Source organism: Dermacentor silvarum, chromosome 6 (genome assembly GCF_013339745.2).
Source record: "Dermacentor silvarum isolate Dsil-2018 chromosome 6, BIME_Dsil_1.4, whole genome shotgun sequence".
NCBI classification, from domain to species: domain Eukaryota; kingdom Metazoa; phylum Arthropoda; class Arachnida; order Ixodida; family Ixodidae; genus Dermacentor; species Dermacentor silvarum.
The window spans coordinates 167816540-167838282 of record NC_051159.1 but is presented as its reverse complement, the minus strand read 5'-3'; the positions used below and the strand labels follow the sequence as shown (position 1 = coordinate 167838282).

The window sequence follows — 21743 nt, the reverse complement described above, 5'->3', positions numbered from 1 at the left end:
TGTTGAGTGGTTCAGGCGTTTTTCACAAAAATTGTGTGGCGCTGCGGATCTTTATTTTCGTTTTCAGGCCACCAACACTCAAATAATATTAAAACCATTCAAAAGCACAAAATTTTATTTTTGTTTAAACATTTTAATAAATTGTTTATACATTGTTACACATATATGTTTAGTTTTTAAGTTGTGTAGCGAAACTGTGGCAACGCTTGCGCCGCTCGATGTGGCTGCCGTTGCTCAAACGCCATCAGGATTTCGATAAAGGTGTAGGGTGCTCCGCTGACACAATAAACTATTGACTCGGTGGCCTTCGAAACCGCCCGTGTAGCAGCTAGAACTTGACCTTTGAGTCAACGGACTATCGGTTGGAAGAACTTCCAAACACCCATGTGACACGGGTATAAGAGACACTAATGAGTGCTGCACATCAGAAGAAAAGCCATGCACAGCAGCCAGCATGCAGAAATTGATTTTCGCAGGCTTGGCCACCATATTACAAAATACCAAAAGCGTTTGGATGATTAGCAGCTACATTTTTGCCCAGACATATCTCACAAAAACGAAGCTGCTCATGCTGTGCAGTGTAGTTAGACTATCATTCTGGAAGAAATTCAAAGCTATTACACTGCAATTCTGCGTTATTATAACGGCGACATGCATTACAAGTGCATACCACAGCAATAGCTACAGGAAGGATTGCAGTGTTCAATATAAGTAAAAAAAAAAAAAAATCGGCAGAGACACATAAGAGTGCTTACGTATGGGAATGCGAAAGCATTATACCGTTTGTAGACCTCGCAACGCCATGAACACGCTCATTTTATAAACTCATCACGTGGCGCCACCTCCATCCCATTGTCTGCGCCATCATGTGCCAATGACGCACGCACTAGGGCACACCTTTAGTCAGCCAGATGGTTGGGACGTGACGTGTGCAATCACGCAAACACGCACTAGGCACAACTTTAGAAAGCCAGAACCGTGGAACCGCCGTGGTGTCAGGGAAAGCTTGCTCGTCTTGCAACCCGGAGACCCAGGTTCGATTCCTACCAGACCTAAACATACCAAATTTTCCTTTAAGTCATTAATTTACTTTGTTTACAGGAACCTCCCTGCAAAGTTTCACGTCAATCCGAGCATTTCTTGGCGTGTTTTACTCTTTGCGGCATCGGAGATTTTTGGTACCATCTTTGGTCCCGCCGACCGATTTTCGCGTAATGGGGCATATAATGCTTTCGCATTATATGCGAAAGCATTATATGCATGGCCCGTGAGATGCGTCAAATGGAAGAAACAATGGCCAAGCCTATCAGGACAACACAACCACTCACAAGGAAAAGAACACTACGCAAAACCAGACGCGCAACTCACCTCTTCAAGCGTCATCAGCTTTTCACCATGCTTGAACACGTGGTCCTCGGCATGCATCTTCATCATTTTCTTGATGAAGCGGAGCAGATGCTTTTGATTCATGCATGAAGCGGCGTGAACGTGAGTGTCCACCTGTAGCCAACCAATGTAATAACATGTATTAGCTAAGCACAGGATGCAAACTCGGCCGTGAACTGGCAGCAGAGCCAAGCGCCAAATTACGAGAATTCAAGCCGAGATTACTTTCACAGATTTCAGAAAAGACTTTCGGTTTTAACTCGTTCAAAAGGTAGAAGAAATTATGCACCCAGTAATCACAAAATGATCATTAACTCCGTAAATCACTCTTTGCCTTCGGCTTTGGTGTCGTGCAGCAAAGCTAGACATCGTGCTGACTTGGGGAGTTGGAATAGTCAATCTACGACAAAAAATCAGCGCAGACAGTCGCCGTTCCTGTGGTTTGTGTCCTTCCGGTGCCGATTGCCTGCCATCACTTAGAGAAGCGAACTCCTTCGCATTACACGTGTGCGTATGACTTCCTAACACTTTCATGCATGACTCAAATTTGCCCAAAGAGACCAGGGCCACAAAGCTGTAGCAATGCTTTCTGCTTGATTCTATGCTATTTTTATCATCCAACGTTCACGGTCAGCTGACACCACTGATAATGCAGGCGGAGTGTTGCCCTGGCCACTGACGAGGCACGAAGAGCACGAAAAAGACGTCACTGCAAAATCGCGGCCCTGCTGAAGCTCTTGACTTTTTAAGAGTAAACAAGCAGATAAGTTCAGGCATGCATACGTGAATTGTTCCCTTTATTTCTTTCTTTCTTTCTTTCTTTCTGCGTCAATGGAAACTACGTAGCCTCTTTAGAAAAGACGGCCACTACAGGCCGGGAGCTGTGTTCTCAGCATAGAAGAGCGCGAAAGCCAGGATGCGCTGACAAGGATATCACCCGGAATAATGAAGAGAGGCCGCACGAGATGAAAGAGCACTTATTTATCGCAGCATTCGAATGTACAAGCATCAGCGCAGGACACTGCGAGGTAGGGCATGGCGAAATGCTGGGCGATTGATAATTACTTCCAGATTAATGATGTGATGCTTTAACAGTGGTCAACTTTTAGTCAATTACTTGGCTGATGTTATGCGGGACAAACGAAGCACGCACATAGTTTTAAAATTTTGCGTCAGATCGTCCGGCGATAAGTGCTGTGTTCTCGTTAACCAATTACCAGCGGGATAACGAGTGCAGTTTATTATCTTCGTTACCAGATGGCCTTTCTATTGCAATCCTTAAGTGGCCACAAATAAATACGAGAAGGTGGCTATTTTGCGAACGCCACGTTTTCCGGTGTCGACGGGCGATGAGATGATCAACAGTCAAACCGTTGAACGCAAAATGCGTACTTTTGCTCTTCTCACCTCAACCAGGCTGTAGAGGCGATGTATAAGCATATCAAGGTGACTGGTTCATCGATCAATCTGTAGATTAAAGGACAACCAACCCTGTACTGGCTAAAATTAAACCTACGCCCATCCGCAGGTAGTGCAGCAGCGGCTGTGGCGCAAAATATATACGTGCCTTTCTGATGTTGTAGAAATCACGATGAGGGACCGCCTTCTGGGCTGCCAGCTCGCGCAGCTCGTTGAGCAGCACGTGCAGCTGGAATTTGGACGTCAGGTAGCTGAGCCGGCGGTAGCAAAATGATTTACTGGAAATAAGAAAAAAAAAACATATATATATATATATATATATATATATATGCATAAGGAAAGGCAGGGAAAGGAGACGAGACAGTGAAGGCGTGGTTTTATACCATGTACGAACCGAGAAAGGAACATGCATGACAGCCAGAACGTGCGTCGAGTGGGCACGACTAGGAGACGGCTTCGGCGAAAAACGATGTAGAGACAGACGCTATCTGAACGTACACTGTCACGGCGGTACGGTTCCGTCCAAATGCGGGAAGAATTGCTGTGCCGTGCGACGTAAGCTGACAGGCATGTGTACGCCTTTTTTTTTGTGCGTTTTTTTATTTTATTTTACCTCAAGTAGTGGGGGCCGTGCCACACTTTGGCCGAAGTACAACTACAAGTGTGTGCAGGACTGCAGAGGGACTACGTGCACGATCACAGAATTGTATATATAGAACTTCAGGATTGTGAATACAAACGCAGGCGTGCGCAGAATGAGTTGAATTAAGACCAAACGCCCCATTGCCATTTCCCACAAATAATAATTTTAATTCTCAATGTGCCTACTAAATTCACGTGCTCTTACATTATTGAAGAAAAAAAAGGGGGGGGAGGGAGGCACATGGCTTCTCTCTCTGCTACCACCACCCATCTACCATGCGCAGACCTGCGCGTGATACCGCAAACGCAGTAATCGTAGATGTGCGGACAGTCGATTTAGCGCTGACAGCTATAGTGAGGCCTGCTGCGTGACACTACCAGTTCCCTAGCTTGCCGGCAGTTCTTGCTCCATTTGTTCGATTACACTCGACTCGGACGCCAGTCACGTCAGTGCATCAGGAGATTCAAAAAACAAAGCAAAAAAAAGAAACTATGCGTTAGTGGGTACTCCCAACCTCAAAGGTCCATCGCCATGTGCCAGGAAATGCACGTCATGGCATTCTGGGGAGTCCAACTCACACGAATCATGCAGTCCGCTGATAGCAAAGCAGAACAAATATTTATATTGGATCGCTTCAAAAAAAATTTCAATGTGAGACTGGCATGTCCAAAGTCAGAAGCAGCATTTACGCTCGGTAAAGAGCGCTGCTTGTCTTTTCATGTTTAGAGCATAAATTCTGCTTCATTCTACTCAATCCTATAGCCAGCATAATTTGACTGCGATCTCCACACGTGACGTAATATTAGCTAAGCTTACCCCCATGGCGTCACGATAGACCGTTGTCATTGTCCTAAGCTGCAAACAAAGAGCATGCGTGACTGGATCTCAGTATAACCTCGAGGGTGGTTGCTCGCTGGGCTAGTTGGCACATAAAGCACAATAAAGTACTCAATAAGCGAGGGCACACTTAAACAATAATAATAATGAAAAGTAACATCGTTTTCTTTTTTGTGACATGGTCTTCACCTTACTTTCATGCAAGTGCCACTTCTCCCGTTACCCCTTCATGACTGGGAGGTTTCAAGCAATTGACATGCTGGCAAGGTTCACGCCGAAAGACGGGAATGAAAACGACACGCCCCCACTCACAGCGGTCCGTCGGCGATCATGGCGCACATGAGGTTGAGGTCGTTGATGAATTGCGGCAGGTTGACATAGGGAAAGTCCATGGGCTTCTCGGCCTCCATGTCCTCCTTGTCCTTGTAGACATGCACCACGCCATTGTGCATGCGCAATTCGCAGTTCATGTTGGGCAGCACTTCGCAGTTCCACGGTTCCGTCACCGTGGGTACGCAGTAGAAAGGGTGGTCTGTTTGTCCCAGAAATTGAAGTCATCAAGTACGTGGACGTGAACTCCAAAAGCAAGATGCTCTAGTAGCCTTTCAAAGCAGCAGAAGTGTAAGGCAGCTCATGCTCGATGCACTCAAGCGACGACAAGGGCCTACGTAGCTTAGGGTGTACAGCAAAATGAGACTTGCTAAATCCAGAACATGCGCTACCGATCTTTATCGCTTGCTATCGCTCAGCCCATCTCGTTGCATGTGTCAAGGTACTCTAAGTGTGGCGTCATCTACATGATTTCAGATGATTACCTTCTTGGACATGCTTCAAAGCAGTAAACGTTATGGTTTGAAACGAACAAGCAGAGCAAGCTAAAGACGAGAAAGGTAGCAAATAACCTCAAATTTCGCTATTATATTTAATTAACAGTTCAACTGTTTTAGATCACGTTAGGAAAGCCATACAAACCATTTGCGGACACATAATGTTACCTGTGGGCTCTGACAAGTGTGATTATAGTTATTCGACAGTTACTCTCGTTCCGACCTTTAACGCAAAGAAGAACGTATACATACAAGCAATAACTTGTTCAAATATTTTTGGGAAAGCTACTACAACCGAAAATATTGAAATACACTTTTGTAATTAACAATTAAGCACTGTAACGAATAAAATTATCCAGTGTGACATGTCTTGCACCGTAAGAACATTATAAAATGCACACAGACTAAGGCATCTGTGGTACTCCTGACAGCATGGAGAACATTAGGCCGCTCAATAAAGAAGATAAAGTTCAGATTATTAATTTCCATACTTTTATATCTTTGCAGTGGAGTGTGCTCAGCGACTGAAATGCGATTCTCGGAGCACATGGCTGCCGCCGCTTTTTTGCGCCACCGGTGAGTGCTGGGTGATCACCGTGGGGCCAAATGTATAGTCGCAATGAGTCGTAAGGGCTCTCAATTTCATCGTTATACCACGATGCATCAGCTCGGCAGTAGCGCACCCAGGATCTTTGCCGGGGGAGGGGGGGGGGTTGACAGTTTGCCAATACCATCTAAGCAGCACTAATTTCGATTTCTTCATGGGAAATTGTCAAAAAATGCGCTTTTTGCGAGTGTGCAGACGATTGCGCGTCTTACATCTTAGTTACAGTACTGAAATGTGCAAGGAAAGAAAAGGGGTTAAACAAAAGGGGGGGTTAAGTCGGCCTCAGGGGGGGGGGGGTTACAACCCCCCCCCCCCCGTCGGTGCGCCACTGCAGCTCGGTGTCATCAGCGCCCATGGCCGGTGCAAAAAGCGTAGGCAGCCTTGCGCTCAGAGTATCGCGCTTCAATCGCTGATGACTGTACTTCTGGTCAGTGAGTAAGCAGAATGCTGCAAGCAACATCAAATATCTAAGTGTAGTATTGCAGTTACTCCACTGCCTCTCAAGACAAGAAAGTGCAGTAACGTAATCTAGGTATGATGTACAGTTAGCATGCTATAAAATAGGGAATATTACGCTGCAGCAAACTGCAGCTCTGCATTCGACGCTACGGTTAAGTCTATGCGAATGCATACTCCACTTGCAAATGCACTACGATTGTTAGTAGCATACGGTGCTAGGATTTCATGGCTAACGTTAAGGACTAACGATGACCTGTCAGCGGACTCATTAGGACACTGAAAAACCGTTCAGAGCCTTGGCGTCCTACGTGGTGTCTTGATAGTTCCCCGGCTTATGCTCGTAATTCCTGCCCAAACTCTAAGTAGAGGGAAGCCAGAGATACCTCGATCATAGAAGCGCAAAGATGACAAGGTATCGATAACGGCTGGTGTCAACTAGGAGGTAGATTCGCAGGCTTATCATCTTTAGATGGCAAGAGACATCTCGTTTCTAGTTCTTTATGAGACATTTTCTTATCACCCGTGCAGCCGTAAAAGAGTACCTGCATTGTGGGAAAATCTGGAAGACTTTGTAAGTATGAAGTGCTTTACACAATACCCCTCACTGCAATGTAACTGCGGTGAAGACGGAAGATGTAAATGCGTTCTTCCGTTTCATAGTTGGACACAGTCGGCGATTTTCACCTACACTTAGCGCTCAAAGGCACAGCTGAGGAACAAAACGAAAGGTTCCCTCCTCTCAGCAGCAGCAAAAGTCAGGTCTACTAGGTCTCAGGCTGCTGAAAGTAAGCTATGTCGACAAAAGCTTAAAATCTCCGCATCAGCAGCTGTGCACATCGACAGCTATGTCCATCTTAATTGGACTGAATCGTACTCGCCTGCCTTTTTTTTACCACGGGAGTTTGGTTTGGTTTTTAGAAGTCACAGATAGACATAGCTGATAAGAGGACCGACGCGGGTTGCGTCCGTGTAAGCAGCACGTCGCACGTGAAACACGGGAGGTGTGCAGATGCCTTTGTCCCGGTTTACGTGCTTCACATTCGGCACACTAGTGGACGGGAATGTCGTAAACGTGGTTTTATACAGTGTTATGGAAAATTGAAGCAAGGTAGGATTATGTATTTTCTTATTTCTTGCTTTTTTCTGGTAAAGCTTAGGGCTGATGCTTGTTAAACCCTCTCGTGGAGAAACATAAAAGCACCACTGGCTGCCCCCGCAGTTTCGAGACACCAAGCGGAACTTCCGCAACACAATGCGCCACTGGAATCCACCAAGGCTGAACAGTGTTTTCTGCTTTCGGCACCATGGAGAGCACGAACCTCAATACTTTCCTTTTGTAAATATTTTTTTCAAGGGGGAAGTGGTGGCGCCCAGGAAAAAGATGGTAGAGGGGAGGAAAAAAGTCAGCTCCTTGGGGCACATGCCAGGGAGTGAAAAAAAGTCTGGCTCAGGGGCCCCTCAACATGCAAGAAATCGGCGGTATACCTTTAGTTTTAACCCTTTTGGTGGTTGGCACCTTTCGACCTTGGAAGAGCAAACCATCAAGTGATATAAAAATGTGAAACAACCAAAAATGAGCAAAAAAACGAGGAATACATTAAAGACATAGAAATATGCTTTTTAAGTAGTGGAGCGGAAGTTCCATTCATCAAAGGGAATAAACACGCATACATGTTAAAAATAATTTGAAGCAAGAAAACTTCAAAGGTCCCATCGAAAAAAAAAAAAGACGTATTTCAATTACACACGTAAAGGCGTAAATCATATAAGTACAGTGATTACATAAAGGCCACTAACGCAAAGGATACTGTAAGGGCTTACTTATACTCGGAAATTAAAAAAAAAGTTCATGCACACACCTTTATAACAGTGTAGAAAAATCACCGTAGACCATGGTTTTTGCCACAACTACACAAGACGAAGCCACAGTACAGATATTGTTGTGCGAGCGCAATCTGACTAGTCAAGACCCCTTCACTACAGAATGCTTAAGATTTCACCCAAATGCATATAGCTGCAGTTCGCCATGGGTCACTGCGTACAGCTCTGATTATCACCATCGTTTCTGAATTCATTTAATTGTGGATATAATGAACAAACACGGCACACAGCATCAGCAAAGCACTGAAAGGGCATGCTATTGTGACAACTCGTCTTTGCAGCATCCTCAAACATTGCATGCATCTGAAAACAGCCACAACGGCCAATTCAACACACACACAGTTTTATAACATGAGACGACAACACGGAGAAAACATAAATCACCATGCCGGTATGTAAATAAACCCATTGTCTGTACTGATTCCATAAACGTTAAAAGAATGATTAAGGAAACAAACATCAAAAGTTCCGCCAGTCAATTAGAAAGAAACATAAGACGGTGCTTACCCGCTGAGCTGAACATTTCTTCCGGAGAGTCCAAATCATCGAGGGGCTTTCCTTTTAGTTGATTAAGAAATCTTTTGGTGGCCTTGGGGAAGGACTGTTGAGAAATTTCCATGTACTTCTCTCTCAATCTGAGTGCGGAGACGAGAAGCTTAGAAGCCTGATGCAAGTCTTCCAGGGGGACCTGGTGTCAAAAATGCAGACGAAAACCACGTCAGCTAGTCCACCAAGGTGTTCTAAACTCGCCATGGTCTGTATCACCCTGGATCAGCGCAAGGCGCAACGGTGCACACGATAGAAAAATGGACGGGAGTTCAAGAAAAAGAGCATATAGTTGAGATAATTGGGTGCGACCAATGCGCAAAGTGCAATGCATTTATCCTGTCAGCATTAAATAAAGAAGAAGGAGGGGAAGAGGCACAGTTCTCATTCCTCTATGCCAATTCCTGTTCTTGATAACGGAAGGTTTAGCGTCACACTCCCTTCGCGGTTGATAAGAATGGAGTGTGACACTTGACTTTCCAGTTGTTATTCACAGTCGCACAACTGCCAGCTGACATAACTAATCTGTTTCATTATGATCCAGTTGCCTAATATCTTGTCGATCTGGAAAACAAAGCTGAAAACAAAGTTAAACTAATAATGACATGAAAAAGGTTTCTGGAATGTGCGTACGAACGCCGACGGGAATGTAGACAACATCAAGTACAATAAGCAGGCTTTAAACGCGCATTCTGACCCCTCACATTGCACCAACAACAAATTACAAGGACAAACGACCACATTGGTCCACGATAAAAACTTCGTAGGAAAGCTGAGCGATTTTCTTGCAGGATTACTCTTCGTAGCGTCACGAAGCAGAACTTAGGATTGATGCCAGTTAAGCACCACGCTTAACCGGGTATTTCACAAACCTTATGTTGGCACATAGCATTCCACTCGTCACGTAACTGTTGGTATTTGCATGCGTGTAGCGAAGAACATACAGGCGTTCGCAACGCGCTTGCGCACCTCTGCTTAGCGCCGCTCCTATAATGCGAAAATACGCAAATACAAGTTTTGGAAGTGATAGCAACGTCCTTTATTGTTTTCTTGGGTGCCATGAGAAGCGTGCATGCATCCATGGTGCAGTGTGCGCTGCGGTGCCACATAGCCCAGTGCAGTGCAATGGCAACATTAGCCCGAATTGTTTTCTTGCCATCTTTCTAATTTTGGTAGACATAGGGGCACGCAGACGCATGTTGGAGCACGATATACGCGTATCTGCGGTTACTATACACGCTGAGTGAGCGATGACGCATCAAAAGTAGTTTTCGACATGCGCACAGTTCATAACCCCGCGCAATATGCTTCACATGATGAGACGGTGAAGAGCGCAGAAGCTGAACATACATCGGCAACTGAGATACTTGGCTGGTGACGTAGCGAGCCAGAACTGGCAACACGCAAACAACGCCGGGTGGTGCATACTGACCCCGGACGTGTCCTCGCCACTGATGGCCACACGCTGAAAGTGAGGCACGAAGTCCAGGTCGTTGAGTTGCGCCAAGTTTTCCTCCATTTCCTTGACGTCGCCATCGAAAAAACTTTTGCGCTCCTCGAGTTCCTTCTGCGCTCTAAAAGCAAAGAAAATGGCGTCTCTTAGTCGTCTGTATGCTCCAACTGTTAACCAGGTAAAAAACAAAACCTTCAAAAAAGTTGCAAACGAGCTGCCGGAGAAGACGAATTAGACAACAAAGTGCTCCTGACGACTTGCACACCCTACTTAAAAATACAAATGAAAGCACAAAGCCACCCCAATTATTCTGCAGGACAATAACACAGACATGAAGTGCAGTAGACCAAAAAAATGAGTGAGGATTTCTTGCCCCAATAGCATAAAAGAAGCAAGCAAAACCGGAAAGAATAGCGCGCATGGAACTATGCTTTACAAACACCAGTACTGTTCGCATAAAACAATTCAGCATGCGCACAATGACCACAAATTATTATCTCGGTAACGCCTTCCACTCAACCAGACATACGCAGCTATTGACGTTGACAGTTGTTAGAGAATGTGCATGGCGGTGAAATTTCGAGAAAGTGGTCATCGTGAAGCGAATCTATGGAACGAAAACTGTGTAAGGCTATATCTTGAATCGACATCGACGAGAACCAATGTGTGCATTAGGCGGTCATACGCCCTGCTTGCACAGGATGAAAGCACGGATGTTGAAAGTTTTGGCTCTAGGTATAGAGAGCCAAAGCATGCACTAGACATCGCGAACAATAAGACCAGCCTATTGGGGGCAAGCTCCACCACTGGAAAAGCTGGCGCCACCGTCGGCGTGACGTGGTATGAGGGATCACAGGGACACAGCAGCCGCGCCGTCTGCTTCGGAAGCGCCGAAGCGAGCTGAAAACGAAAGCTTATTCCCACCTGTGCTACGGTTCTGATTAAGGGGGGAGGTTTCCCGCTTCGGGTGTCTGCTTAACAATGCTTCAAAGCACTATATTAGGTAGAGGCTGCCTTTGAAGGCGTCCAACATGGTAGGCTATTGCTCGGTACCACAGTGCCAGACGCGTACGCAACGGAGCCCGGTGTCAGCCTTCACACGTACCCGCAGGCTAAGAAGCTGCGTGTAGCTGGGATTGCGAAACTTAGAACCGGCAAGCAGCCATCGGCTACGACTCGGGTGTGTAGCAAGCACTTCCGCGAGGAAAATTTCTGCTACGGCGTTGGGGCTGCGATGTTCGGTGAGTAGCAGAAAGCGTGCGCTGTCCAGTTTAATGTTATAAATATCTGGTCTATGAGCTCAGTTGATGCTAGATACTGGCAAGTTCACCAGAATGGAAAGGGAACGGTAAGAAGCACATTAAAAAAAGGCATGGCATATTCTGATGTTTGTGTTAGCATCAACCAAACAATGAATGTACTGGATCAACAAAAAGAACCAGCAAGAAATTCCTCGCTGAGAAGACCGATAAACACGCAGTGAGACGCAACTTTAGAAATAACGATAATGAAACGCCCAATAATTTAGAAGAAAAGAAAAAACATTCAATCATCGCTGATGGCACATCACGAGTCGCCGTATAGCATCAAAGTCCCTATTATAATGAAATTATTTTTGAACAGCTCTGATAGCATCCATGCAACAATGGTTGCTTGTGTACTGTGAAACTGTCATATGCTGCGGCCTAAAGCTCACGGCATGATGCTGCGACCGCGCAATGGGCGTTCACTGTACCTATTCGGTAAAGAGGTAGCGTATGTAAACCATTCTGTGTCTTCTGCTTGCCCAATATTACTATTTTGACAGTAGGAAACTTCCCTCGCTTGGAGAGTAGTTATAGAAATGGCCAGGAGGGCTCTCGCGTGGTGTTTTTATTGAGCGCCGACAGCAAAACCTATGAGGAGCGCGCCGTGTTATCCCTCATAGAGCGCAAGCGAGGCGCTTCCGACAGATGGCGACTCCGTAACTCCTCACCCCGTTAAAGAAATCAGGTTTTATGGTATTCAATGAAAACGGTGAACACAGTGTTGATACAGGGCCAGGAAATACCTCGGGTAAAAGAATACAAATCCTTAGGTATATGGATAAACGAAGGCGGTAGATATCTAGAGACACAGGAAAAAACAATAATAGCAAAAGGGAAGAGAAATGCAGCCACAATGAAACACAGAGCGCTATGGGGATACAATAAGTATGAGGTGCTCCGGGGTATGTGGAAAGGTGTAATGGTTCCAAGGCTTACATTTGGAAATGCAGTTGTTTGCTTGAAGTCAGGGGTACAATCAGGACTTGATGGCAACCAAAGGTCAGTGGGACGCCTTGCGTTGGGCGCCCACGGGAAGACTACTAATGAAGCTGTGCAGGGTGATATGGGCTGGACAAATTTTGAAGTAAGGGAAGCTCAGAGTAAAATTGATTTTGAAGAACGAAAGAGGAAAATGGAAGTAGATGGGGTGCAAGAGTGTTCAGGTATTTGTACAGGCAAACTCACAGTGGAGGAAAAGAACTAGGAAGCTTACCAGCAAATATGCGACCGGTATGGCCAGCAACGCGGCAACAAAGAACGTCAAACGTAAAGTGAGAGAGGCTGAGACAAGGTTATGGTTGGCGGCAATGGAAAAGAAACCTGCTATGACTAACTACCTCAAAGGAAAAAAGGAAATCAGGAAAGAAACAATTTATGAAAACTCAAAGGGAAGCTCCTTATTTTTCAAAGCGTGATCAGGATGCCTTAGAACGCGCAGTTATAAAGCGAGGTACACCAAGGACGAAGCTGCATGTGCTTGCTGTGGTAAAGCTAGAGAAACAGTGGAACATGTTTTATTGGAATGTGAAGAAATCTACCCCGCTGCAAGTCTAGGCTCCTCTGACCTCCTTCAAGCCCTTGAGTTAGCAGGGGCAAAGTAAACATGTCCGCTGTAGAGATTAGTAAGAGGCGGTTGGAGGTTTGGTGGCAGAAAAGTAGAGAGACTACAAACAACCGAGATGCACAGAAATAGAGTTCGCAGTAATGGTTCAAAAAAGTCGATGCCTGGAATTCTTTGTATTTGTGTGTTTCTCAAAAAAATGTCGCAGCTTCGCCCGTAAAGCGAAGCATTAATTGCGATAGCAAATTAGTAGAGAGCTATTCGAAGTAGGGGTAGTAGTTTCATCGGCTGCATAAACTTGGACACATTCGCTTACTAACTGAATCAACACGCGTGGTGTCCCACACGTCAGCGCGCACAAGCAAACGTGAATAGATCACACTGAATGACCGCAGACAAAGACTGTCAAAACACTGGCAGCAAGCGCAGCCGCCGCAGCAGTCGAAGGTTCGTGCGGTCTATCGCTTCAACGGAAACTGAGCAGCGAATGGCGAATGAACAGCGCATACAAAGGCCAGAGCCGTGTGGAGATCGCTTTTAAGAGACGGTGCGGGCGAACGCCACAGCGGGGCAAAGTAGAAGCTGCCGCCCCCCACCCCTCCCTCCCGCGCTGCCTTCCCGCTTTCTTGCTTTCGCGTGGGAGATTGAGTGGCCAGTTCCCCTTGCGGCCTGTTGCAAGATAAGCATTTGGTGCCGCAGCACAGCGTCGCCCCGCCTCCCTCCCTCCCATACCCCCACGGCTTTTCGCGCGACGGTCGCGTTTGCTTTCCGCTGTGCGTTCGCTCTCCGTGACAGCGCGCGTCCCCCGCGCGCTTTCACTCGCGCATACGGTGCGCGGCGTTTTATCGCCCTTGCAATTTATACGGAACCTCACGGCGACGACGACGGCAGAAATCTGGTTGAAGTGTCCCTATAATTGCTATCGCAATAAAATAAAGGTAGGACATTAGGCAAAATAATAACAAGAGCTTGGTGGCGCAACCCACCACCCCGTTTCAAAGGGGACACTCGTAGCATCCATCCATACATCCAGCCCCCAATAGGCGATGAGCTGCAGATGGAATTAAAGCTGCGGCCCATAAGGAGCAACCCCAGCTCAACAGGCGCACGCGTTATCGAACTACGGCAAGAAGGCACGGGGAAGACAAACGGCTGCGCTTTCGGCACCGGTGGCCGTGAATGCTTGCCGAGTAGGCTGCTTCCTGGAGGCAAAACATGCTGCGTGTAATGCACACACAAAGCCAACACGGGCACTGACGAGTCGAGAAACCGGGGATCGCGGAAAAAGTATCGGTTCCACGAAATCCGATGACAACAGGACGGAGCGCCGCATGCAGAGCACTGCGACAAACGCGGTAAATCAAAATCAACGCGACGGCACGAACGACGGCGCAGCGACTGTGAGTATCGAGCGGGGCAACGCACTGGAGCGGGCTTCTGCACCTGGCGGCCGGCATGCGAATGCCCGCGCGCCGCTCGACTTGTTTCTGGCATTCCCTGAACACCACGGTCGTCGACTTGCCGCCGCCGCACCCCTCCCGGCCCTTGGGACCGACGCTGGTGCGGCGCTGGGCGCTCTTGACGTGCGTGATGGCGTAGTACTCGGCGCGAAGGCCCTCGGACTCGCCGATCTCGTCCTGATAGTCGCACAACGAGTAGCCGATCTCGGACAGGTTGCGCATGTCCGGCGTCACCACCACGCTGCCGCCGGTGTCGACGAGGCGCGCGGCCGAGGCGAGCATTGGTGCGCCGCGGCACAACTTGCTCCACGATGCAGCCGGCGACACCGCCGTCGACACCTGGTCGGACCCCGTCGCCGAGCCCCCGGACGTGGGGGCCGACGCCATGCAGCCGGCCACGCCGGCCGACCGCCGGTCTTGTTGTCATTAATGGCACTGACTGGCCAAGAAGCGGGGAGGCAAGATGATGATTATCATCATCATGACCTCGAAGACTGTCACGCATACCCGCCAAAGCTGGAGGGTGATGGTACCGATAACTTCGCACAGTCGTAGTGCGTATGTCAGTAGATTTCTGCACTAAAAATGGCCCATAACACACCATCTGAGGCATTTATGAATAGTTTTAGGCCACAATGCCGCACACGCACTTCATCCTCCTCTTCTTCCATCTGCTTCGATTGCTAGCTGAGAAGGCACTTGCGCTGCTGCTAATCTTTAATATAACGCCTTCAGTCACGAATTATGATAGACTGTCGATAAATGTATGAAGTCTACATAATTTATGCCAATTAAGGTGCTGGAGACTTCATTGAAAGCAGGTCAATGACGCTCTTTGGCCAGAACTAGCCCTGGCGTTATTAAAACCCAATAACCATCAAGCAGATGAAGGTGATAGAATGACTTAGTGCATTTTATGAAGACATCACATTTAAAAAGTAAATTATTATCTAAATATTGTAGAGTCAGTCATGCGATGTTTCGTAATAAAAGTCGCAGTTTTGCCCGAAAGGCGAAGCATCGATTGCAATAACAAATTAGCAGAGAGCCATACGAAGTAAATTGGAGATCGCAGGGAGAGGCCTTCGTCCTGCAGTGGACATAAATATAGGCTGATGATGATGATGATGATACGAAGTAAGAATAGTACTTTTATCGGCCGTATCGACTTGTAAACATTCGCTTGCGGACTAAATTAGCAAGCATAGTGTCAGCACGCACAAAGCTACGAGCCGGCGTTGCGCCTAGACTGTGCCCCCAACGCAGATCCCTGTCAAGATACAGCCGCGCGACCGCGCGCAGCCGCCACATACGCAGTTGCAGCCAAAGTCCCCCCCCCCCCCCCCCCAATGCCTCGCAACGTTGGGTGCCTCGCGCGCGGCGAAAGACGGCGCACTTCCTGCCCGCTTTCCTCCCTTTTGCGCGGGCGAGATTGAGCCGCGTCGTCGGCTACCCCGCACGCTTTCACTCGCACATACAGCGCAGGGCGCGCAACGACGGTGTTATCGCCCTTGGACTTTATACGGAACCTCACGGCGATGGCGACGACGGCAGAAATTCGCCTAGTGTCCATATAATTGATATTGCAATAAAATAGTTCAATCACCCACTCGAATTACACGCTATTGTGACCCGGAGTCGAGGACGAGAGACGGAGTCTTGAAGCAGACGAAGAGGAGACGAAAGCTTTATACAATATGTACAAATATGTACAGATATAGCAGGTAATAGCTGGTAATAGCTGCCATTAGCTGGCGATAGCTGGTCAAAGCAGTAAGAGCGCACCAGACCGACGGGGCGGCCGGTGGCGACTCTCTGGCTCAACAATGGGCCGGTTCTTCCTTAAATCCCCTTGGCGGCGGCTCCTCGTCGACAGGAGCCAGACGGGACGGTTGCTGACGTCGCCCGGGCCGTATTGTGTCGTCGCGTCCCCTTGGCGACTCGTCGAGAGGGCCCAGACGGGGCGGCTGCTGACGCACCCGCGTCGTATTGTGTCGTCGCGTCCCCTTGGCGACTCGTCGACAGGACCCAGAGGGACGGGTGGTGATGATGGCAGGTGCTGCTTGCAATTACCCGCGACGAATCCATTCGACGCAGATAAATCGGAGTTCCTGTCGCCTCGATGATAGGGTTGGCACGTACTATGGCACAACAACGCACAACATAATTACTGGCTGCAAGCATACTAGAAAGACAAATTCTTTCCCAATTGCTACCGAAACGCCGTGACTGAAGAGGCTGAAGAGCATGCAGACCTCGGGATAGTGGGAGAAGGTTAAAGGAGGGCGAGTAAGCCGTCGACGTGAACTAAGTCCAGAAGGCTCCATGCATGAGCATATGCGTTGAAGCTCGTCTATGTTCGGTGGGATATCGTGTGCATACCACGGATGCCACTAGCAATAATGTATATAAACCATTTTCGCGAGACAGCGAACGATGAGGAACAAGATGGCGCTTTGGGCGGCGCGCCGCACGGTGCCTCAGCGAAAGCGCACGAATACGAAATCATTACCGCTCCTGCCCCGCTACTGTGCAATCAGCTGTCGCAAATGCAACTGGGTGTTCGCTAACGCACTGAATTTGATTCATGCAGAAAAACGTGTAGCGGTATAGGGAAGACCTGTGTAGTAGTTGGCTGGAAAAATGGTGACTGGCATGTTAAGGAACAGAATGAAACTGTGTGACTAAGTTCACGGATCGCTGCTACATAAGGACTGCCTGTGTTGCCGGCTCTTCGCGATGCACAGGTTTTCTCGAAAAAAAGAAAAAAAAAGAAGCACTCATCCGCCAGCGTTGTATCGCTAACCTCCAAAGGAAAAAACTTTAACCCCGGAACATTATCAAGTGTGAGTACTGCTCGTTACACAGTGAGAAATGGAGTAGGGTCCCTTCCTCGAAAAGCAAGTTGCCTCGCGTTATCTACACGCCTCCACTCCAACTGACACGCAAGCTTACGCCCACTCTATCGCCAACGTATCAAGAATAAGTGAGTGCGTGTACTCTTACATCAATGCTCCGAAGCATGGGTGACGGCGACTACAGTAACAGCATGCGAATGTTCGAACCTGAACGTTTCGAGATGGTCCACCGAGTAAGCGAGTGACTAGCGATAATACGTATTTACTACAAGCTGTTACAGAGTACGGAGTGCTGTTGCTATGTCTAGTAGTAGTGTTTCCATTGTTAAAGAGACCCCGAACGAGGCACGCGCTTTCAGGAGGCGCCTGTCCCCTCTCCCGCGCTCCTTCCATATATGCGAGCTGCCACAAGCGAAGAGTGGCAAGGCTTTTACGCACTCCTTTCGTGACTGCATTGGCTCTATACCCGTTCTCTGCCTCCTCTCTACCATTATATATATCTCCTCTCTGGACTGTTGCACATGAGTACAAAGTGCTGCAGCTTCTTCTGCAATGCTTTTGCAGAATAAAGCTCACGCGCAATTACAGCCGTCCAAAGGGTATTGTGGCGACGGCCAAGGAGCTTTCGTAGGAATTGTCTCACTGACCTGAAACGAGGCATGCTTTCTGACGTCACCTATCCCCTCTCCCGTACTCCGGCCATGTAGATTAATACGTTCTCAACCACCCCCAGACGTGGCGCGAAAGACAGCAGCAGCAGTCGGGAAGTCGAAGGAAGAGGCAGGGAATACTTCCGAATGTAGGTCAGTCTAAAGCCGTTCCCGTGGGTATGTGCAGTCTAAGTATGCGGGCCGATCCCGCATACATAGTGAAGTCTAAAAATGCGTCCCGTTTCAGTGGGCATGTGCAGTCTAAAGGTGTGGGCCGATATCGAAGATAGTGCAGTTCAAAATTTTAAGCAGACCGTCGCGCCTCTTACTCCCCACGCGCAAACCCGCCGCGGTAGCTCAGTCAGCTAAGGCGTTCCGCTGCTGAGCACGAGATCGCGGGATCGAATCCCGGCCGCGGCGGCCGCACTTCGATGGAGACGAAATGCAAAAACGCCCGTGTGCTTGCGTTGTAGTGCACGTTAAAGAACCCCAGGTGGTCAAAATTAATCCGGAGCCCTCCACTACGGCGTGCCTCATAATCAGAACTGGTTTTGGCACGTAAAACCCCAGAAAGAAGAAGAACTCCCCACGCGCAAGGGGTGACGCGACAGAGCGCCTTGACTCCGCCTCATGCTCATGCCCAACTCGCTCAGGAAGATATTGTCTTTAATCGACGTCAACTAAAGGTTAAATTGCCAACCAGATTTTTTTCCAGTGACACGAAGTAACGGTTGGCGGCTGTTTTAACGAGGCCTTGGGCATCGACCTCTGCGAGGATCACTGTCCTGTTCATCTGGTTTCGATGTTTCTGAGCAACGCAAAAGCGAGCCCATACCGCGATGTACAACACTCGGCACTAAGTATACACCGCCAACGGGCCGGGGTAATGTGCGTAAAGCTTGTGCGACGTTACACCGTATTACAGACAGCCGACAAGTTCCAAGAATTGTCTCCTTCTGTAAGAAGGAACCGACGCCAGTGCCGAGCTCCTCCTCGAAGACGAGTCAGTGACGGCACCTTCACAACATTAAACATTTCGCGACCAAAAAACTACAATTCACGCGTATATGTGCGCTGTGTCGTTTCGGCGGGAACAGGACAATCGGCGCAAGACGTCATCCATGCACAGCATGAATACACATATACTACCCACGTTCCTTGTGTTTCGCTACGTGATAAGCAAAACCAACACGTAAATGGTAAAGTCAGCGCCTGTTCCTCGTCGGAACCTTCCCAAACCAAGCTGAAAGATTTTCGAAATGTTTCTCTATATGTGAATACTTTCAGCTTTGTACCTGCCATGCCCCTCTTAATCACAACACTTTATATGCCAATAAACTTCATCTGAAACTTCACGAAGACGGTTAGCTTCAAGTAAGAAACGGCAACGACAACAAATAACAACAAACAACAACAAATAACAACAAATATCAACAAACAACAGCAAATAACAACAATCAGACAACGTTAATGAAAGCAAGTCATACTATTCGGGTCTGAACTCAATCGTTCATTTTCTGGTCGCCTCAATACACAAAACGCAGTTCCCGAAACATGCAGAGAAGGGCAACGGAAAGCTTCGACTTACTTGCTTCCTTTCTCCCTGCAGCATTTGGAGAAAAAACAAAGACGGCACATATTTATTGCGGTTCCGTCATCGCTTTCCTTTTTGTTTCCCCTCAACACTCCCTCGCGCAGCACGACTAGCATTATCAGTCGCAACAGGGCTGCTCAAGAAGTCGCGCACTGGACCTCACTGCCGCCGCATTACCACGACGGCGGGCCCCCGTGCGATCCTGTCGTGTTTACTACGCACGGGGGAGCCTCGGTAGCACGGACAAAGCGTGGAAACCTGAGCCGGGCCCCCGTCGCCAGTCAGCGTCCTGTGCTTCCTCCCTCCCACCTCGTACTCGCCCTCCTCCTCAAAGCTAGTCATGCGACAGGACTTCCTGACGCTGTACTTTGGCGATCTGCGCGTCCGTTCCCACATCGCGCGAGCGCGCGCGTCTCGGCTTCATGTGGCAGCATCAACAGCCGCGCAGACACACTATTAATCACGAGATCGGGCAGAGTCGCCGTCTGGCGGAGTGTGGGAAACCGGCACACGAAACGTGCGTCGCAAACTGGTGTTTTTTTGTCCCTGTCTTGCTCCGCCATTTTAGTGCCCATGGCTCCCGCATCACCTCCTTGTCAGACAATTGGTGTGACGATCGTTTTTCCTTAGCTTGTTTTCACAAGGAAATATAAGGGGCCTCCGTGCTGTGAACATTTTCTCACTCTCCTTCTACTCATCACAAAGTTCCTTTCCTCCTTCCACGTGCAGGGTAGACAACCGCGCTGAGCGTAGTTAATCTCCCTGCAATCACTTATCACTTCTCTGTCTTCTCAAGTACGTCAATGAAGGTCTTTGATCGTTAGAGTATAAGGATAGACGAACATTTCACGGCGATTTCATATCCTGACTACTTGATCATTTTGAGGTTATTGGAAATCCACATATAGATAGATAGATAGATTTTATTGATAAGAAAGACAGAGAGGTCGACCTGAGCTCGTATGCTCTAGTCTGCTACTCTGTACTCGGGAAGACGGAAGGGCAGTGAAAGTACTGGTATGGATGATGATTATAAGAGGAGTGGTGAGTGCTTACAAGCATGCTCGTGGGTATGATGACCTGAAGAATACATAACGGTGCACGTTGTACTTACTGCACAGAATACGCGGACATATAAAAACCTTGTGTTGTCTAAGCATAATAACTAACGCGTTCCACTTGACAGCTAGTGTTGTGCATGGCGGATTATTGCGCTTAACGCGACCAAAACACATGCAGTTATGACGTCGTCACGATGCATGGATACATTCGGTGGGAGCAACTTACAAACCACCCGAGTACTGATTACTCCATGCGTCATGAGCAATTTAAGTAACTTGGCGTAGACCAAATAAATACAAGCCTTCATTAGCGAGGTTACATTCACCTATGTAATTTGTTCTATGCTTGCGGTTGTAGAGGAGGTTAAAGGATACTGAGCAAGTATAATGAGAGCGATCGAAACACTTCACCAAAGCGAAGTCCCCTTATTTCTTCCACGCGTTATAATCAAATTTATTAAATCCACTCTGCCATCTCTGAACTCAAGACCGAATCCTAACATGAGTAAATGGCGATTATGCGCTTCGTTCTCTGCATGGCGGCATTAGCTTCACAGATCGGGTGCCACTGCAGCCGTTCAGGTCAGGCGTGTCCACTGGTGAACAGGGGACAGTTGAGACATCCTCTCACACCCGTTATTTCCCAAGTATACCGCACGCGTGCTCGTACAAAGCACTTTTTGCCGACCGCTTTGTAATTGCTAGTTTCATAAAAAGTGTAAGTAGGCGGCGGGACCTTAGCGTATGCTTGTCGGCGACCCTTCGCATGCGCAGAACGCTCTTTTTGTGCGCACGGCCGCTGCACTCCGCTAACTTCGGGCACGCTACTTCTAAAACTCCCGAATATCATGTTGGAGCACGATCGGCTCTAACAAGGTCGTCAGTCCTCCTTTCACGGCGTAACATGTCCTCCTTTTCGGCTACAAGGGTATCTGGCATGAATCAGTCAGGCTGTATCTACAACGGGAACCAGATCCGGATGACAGTCCGTCTCGAGTGGCGGACCAACGTAGCGACACCTAGCGGCAGACGATTAAGATAAAACAGGCGAGGTTTATCGCCTCTCCCTTTCTCCATCACGCCTCCTCTGCGCCGGTTCTCATTGGCTGTGCGCCGAAGGACGCGGCAGTGACGCTGACGCCCAAGCGTGGAACTTTTTGCGTGTTTTCTAACATCGCGATAAGGAAGGCCTGG

The 21743-nt window shown here is 48.1% G+C and overlaps 1 protein-coding gene across 1 annotated transcript in view; it reads right to left on the bottom strand.

Moving 5' to 3' along the window:
• LOC119456358 (AMP deaminase 2-like) overlaps window positions 1-21743 on the bottom strand; it is a 79137-nt gene that overhangs the window by 35477 nt on the left and 21917 nt on the right. The window contains 6 exon segments of the mRNA XM_037718071.2: window positions 1369-1500; window positions 2954-3083; window positions 4598-4817; window positions 7664-7702; window positions 8567-8747; window positions 10038-10179. Coding sequence (XP_037573999.1) covers window positions 1369-1500; window positions 2954-3083; window positions 4598-4817; window positions 7664-7702; window positions 8567-8747; window positions 10038-10179 — 844 coding nt within the window.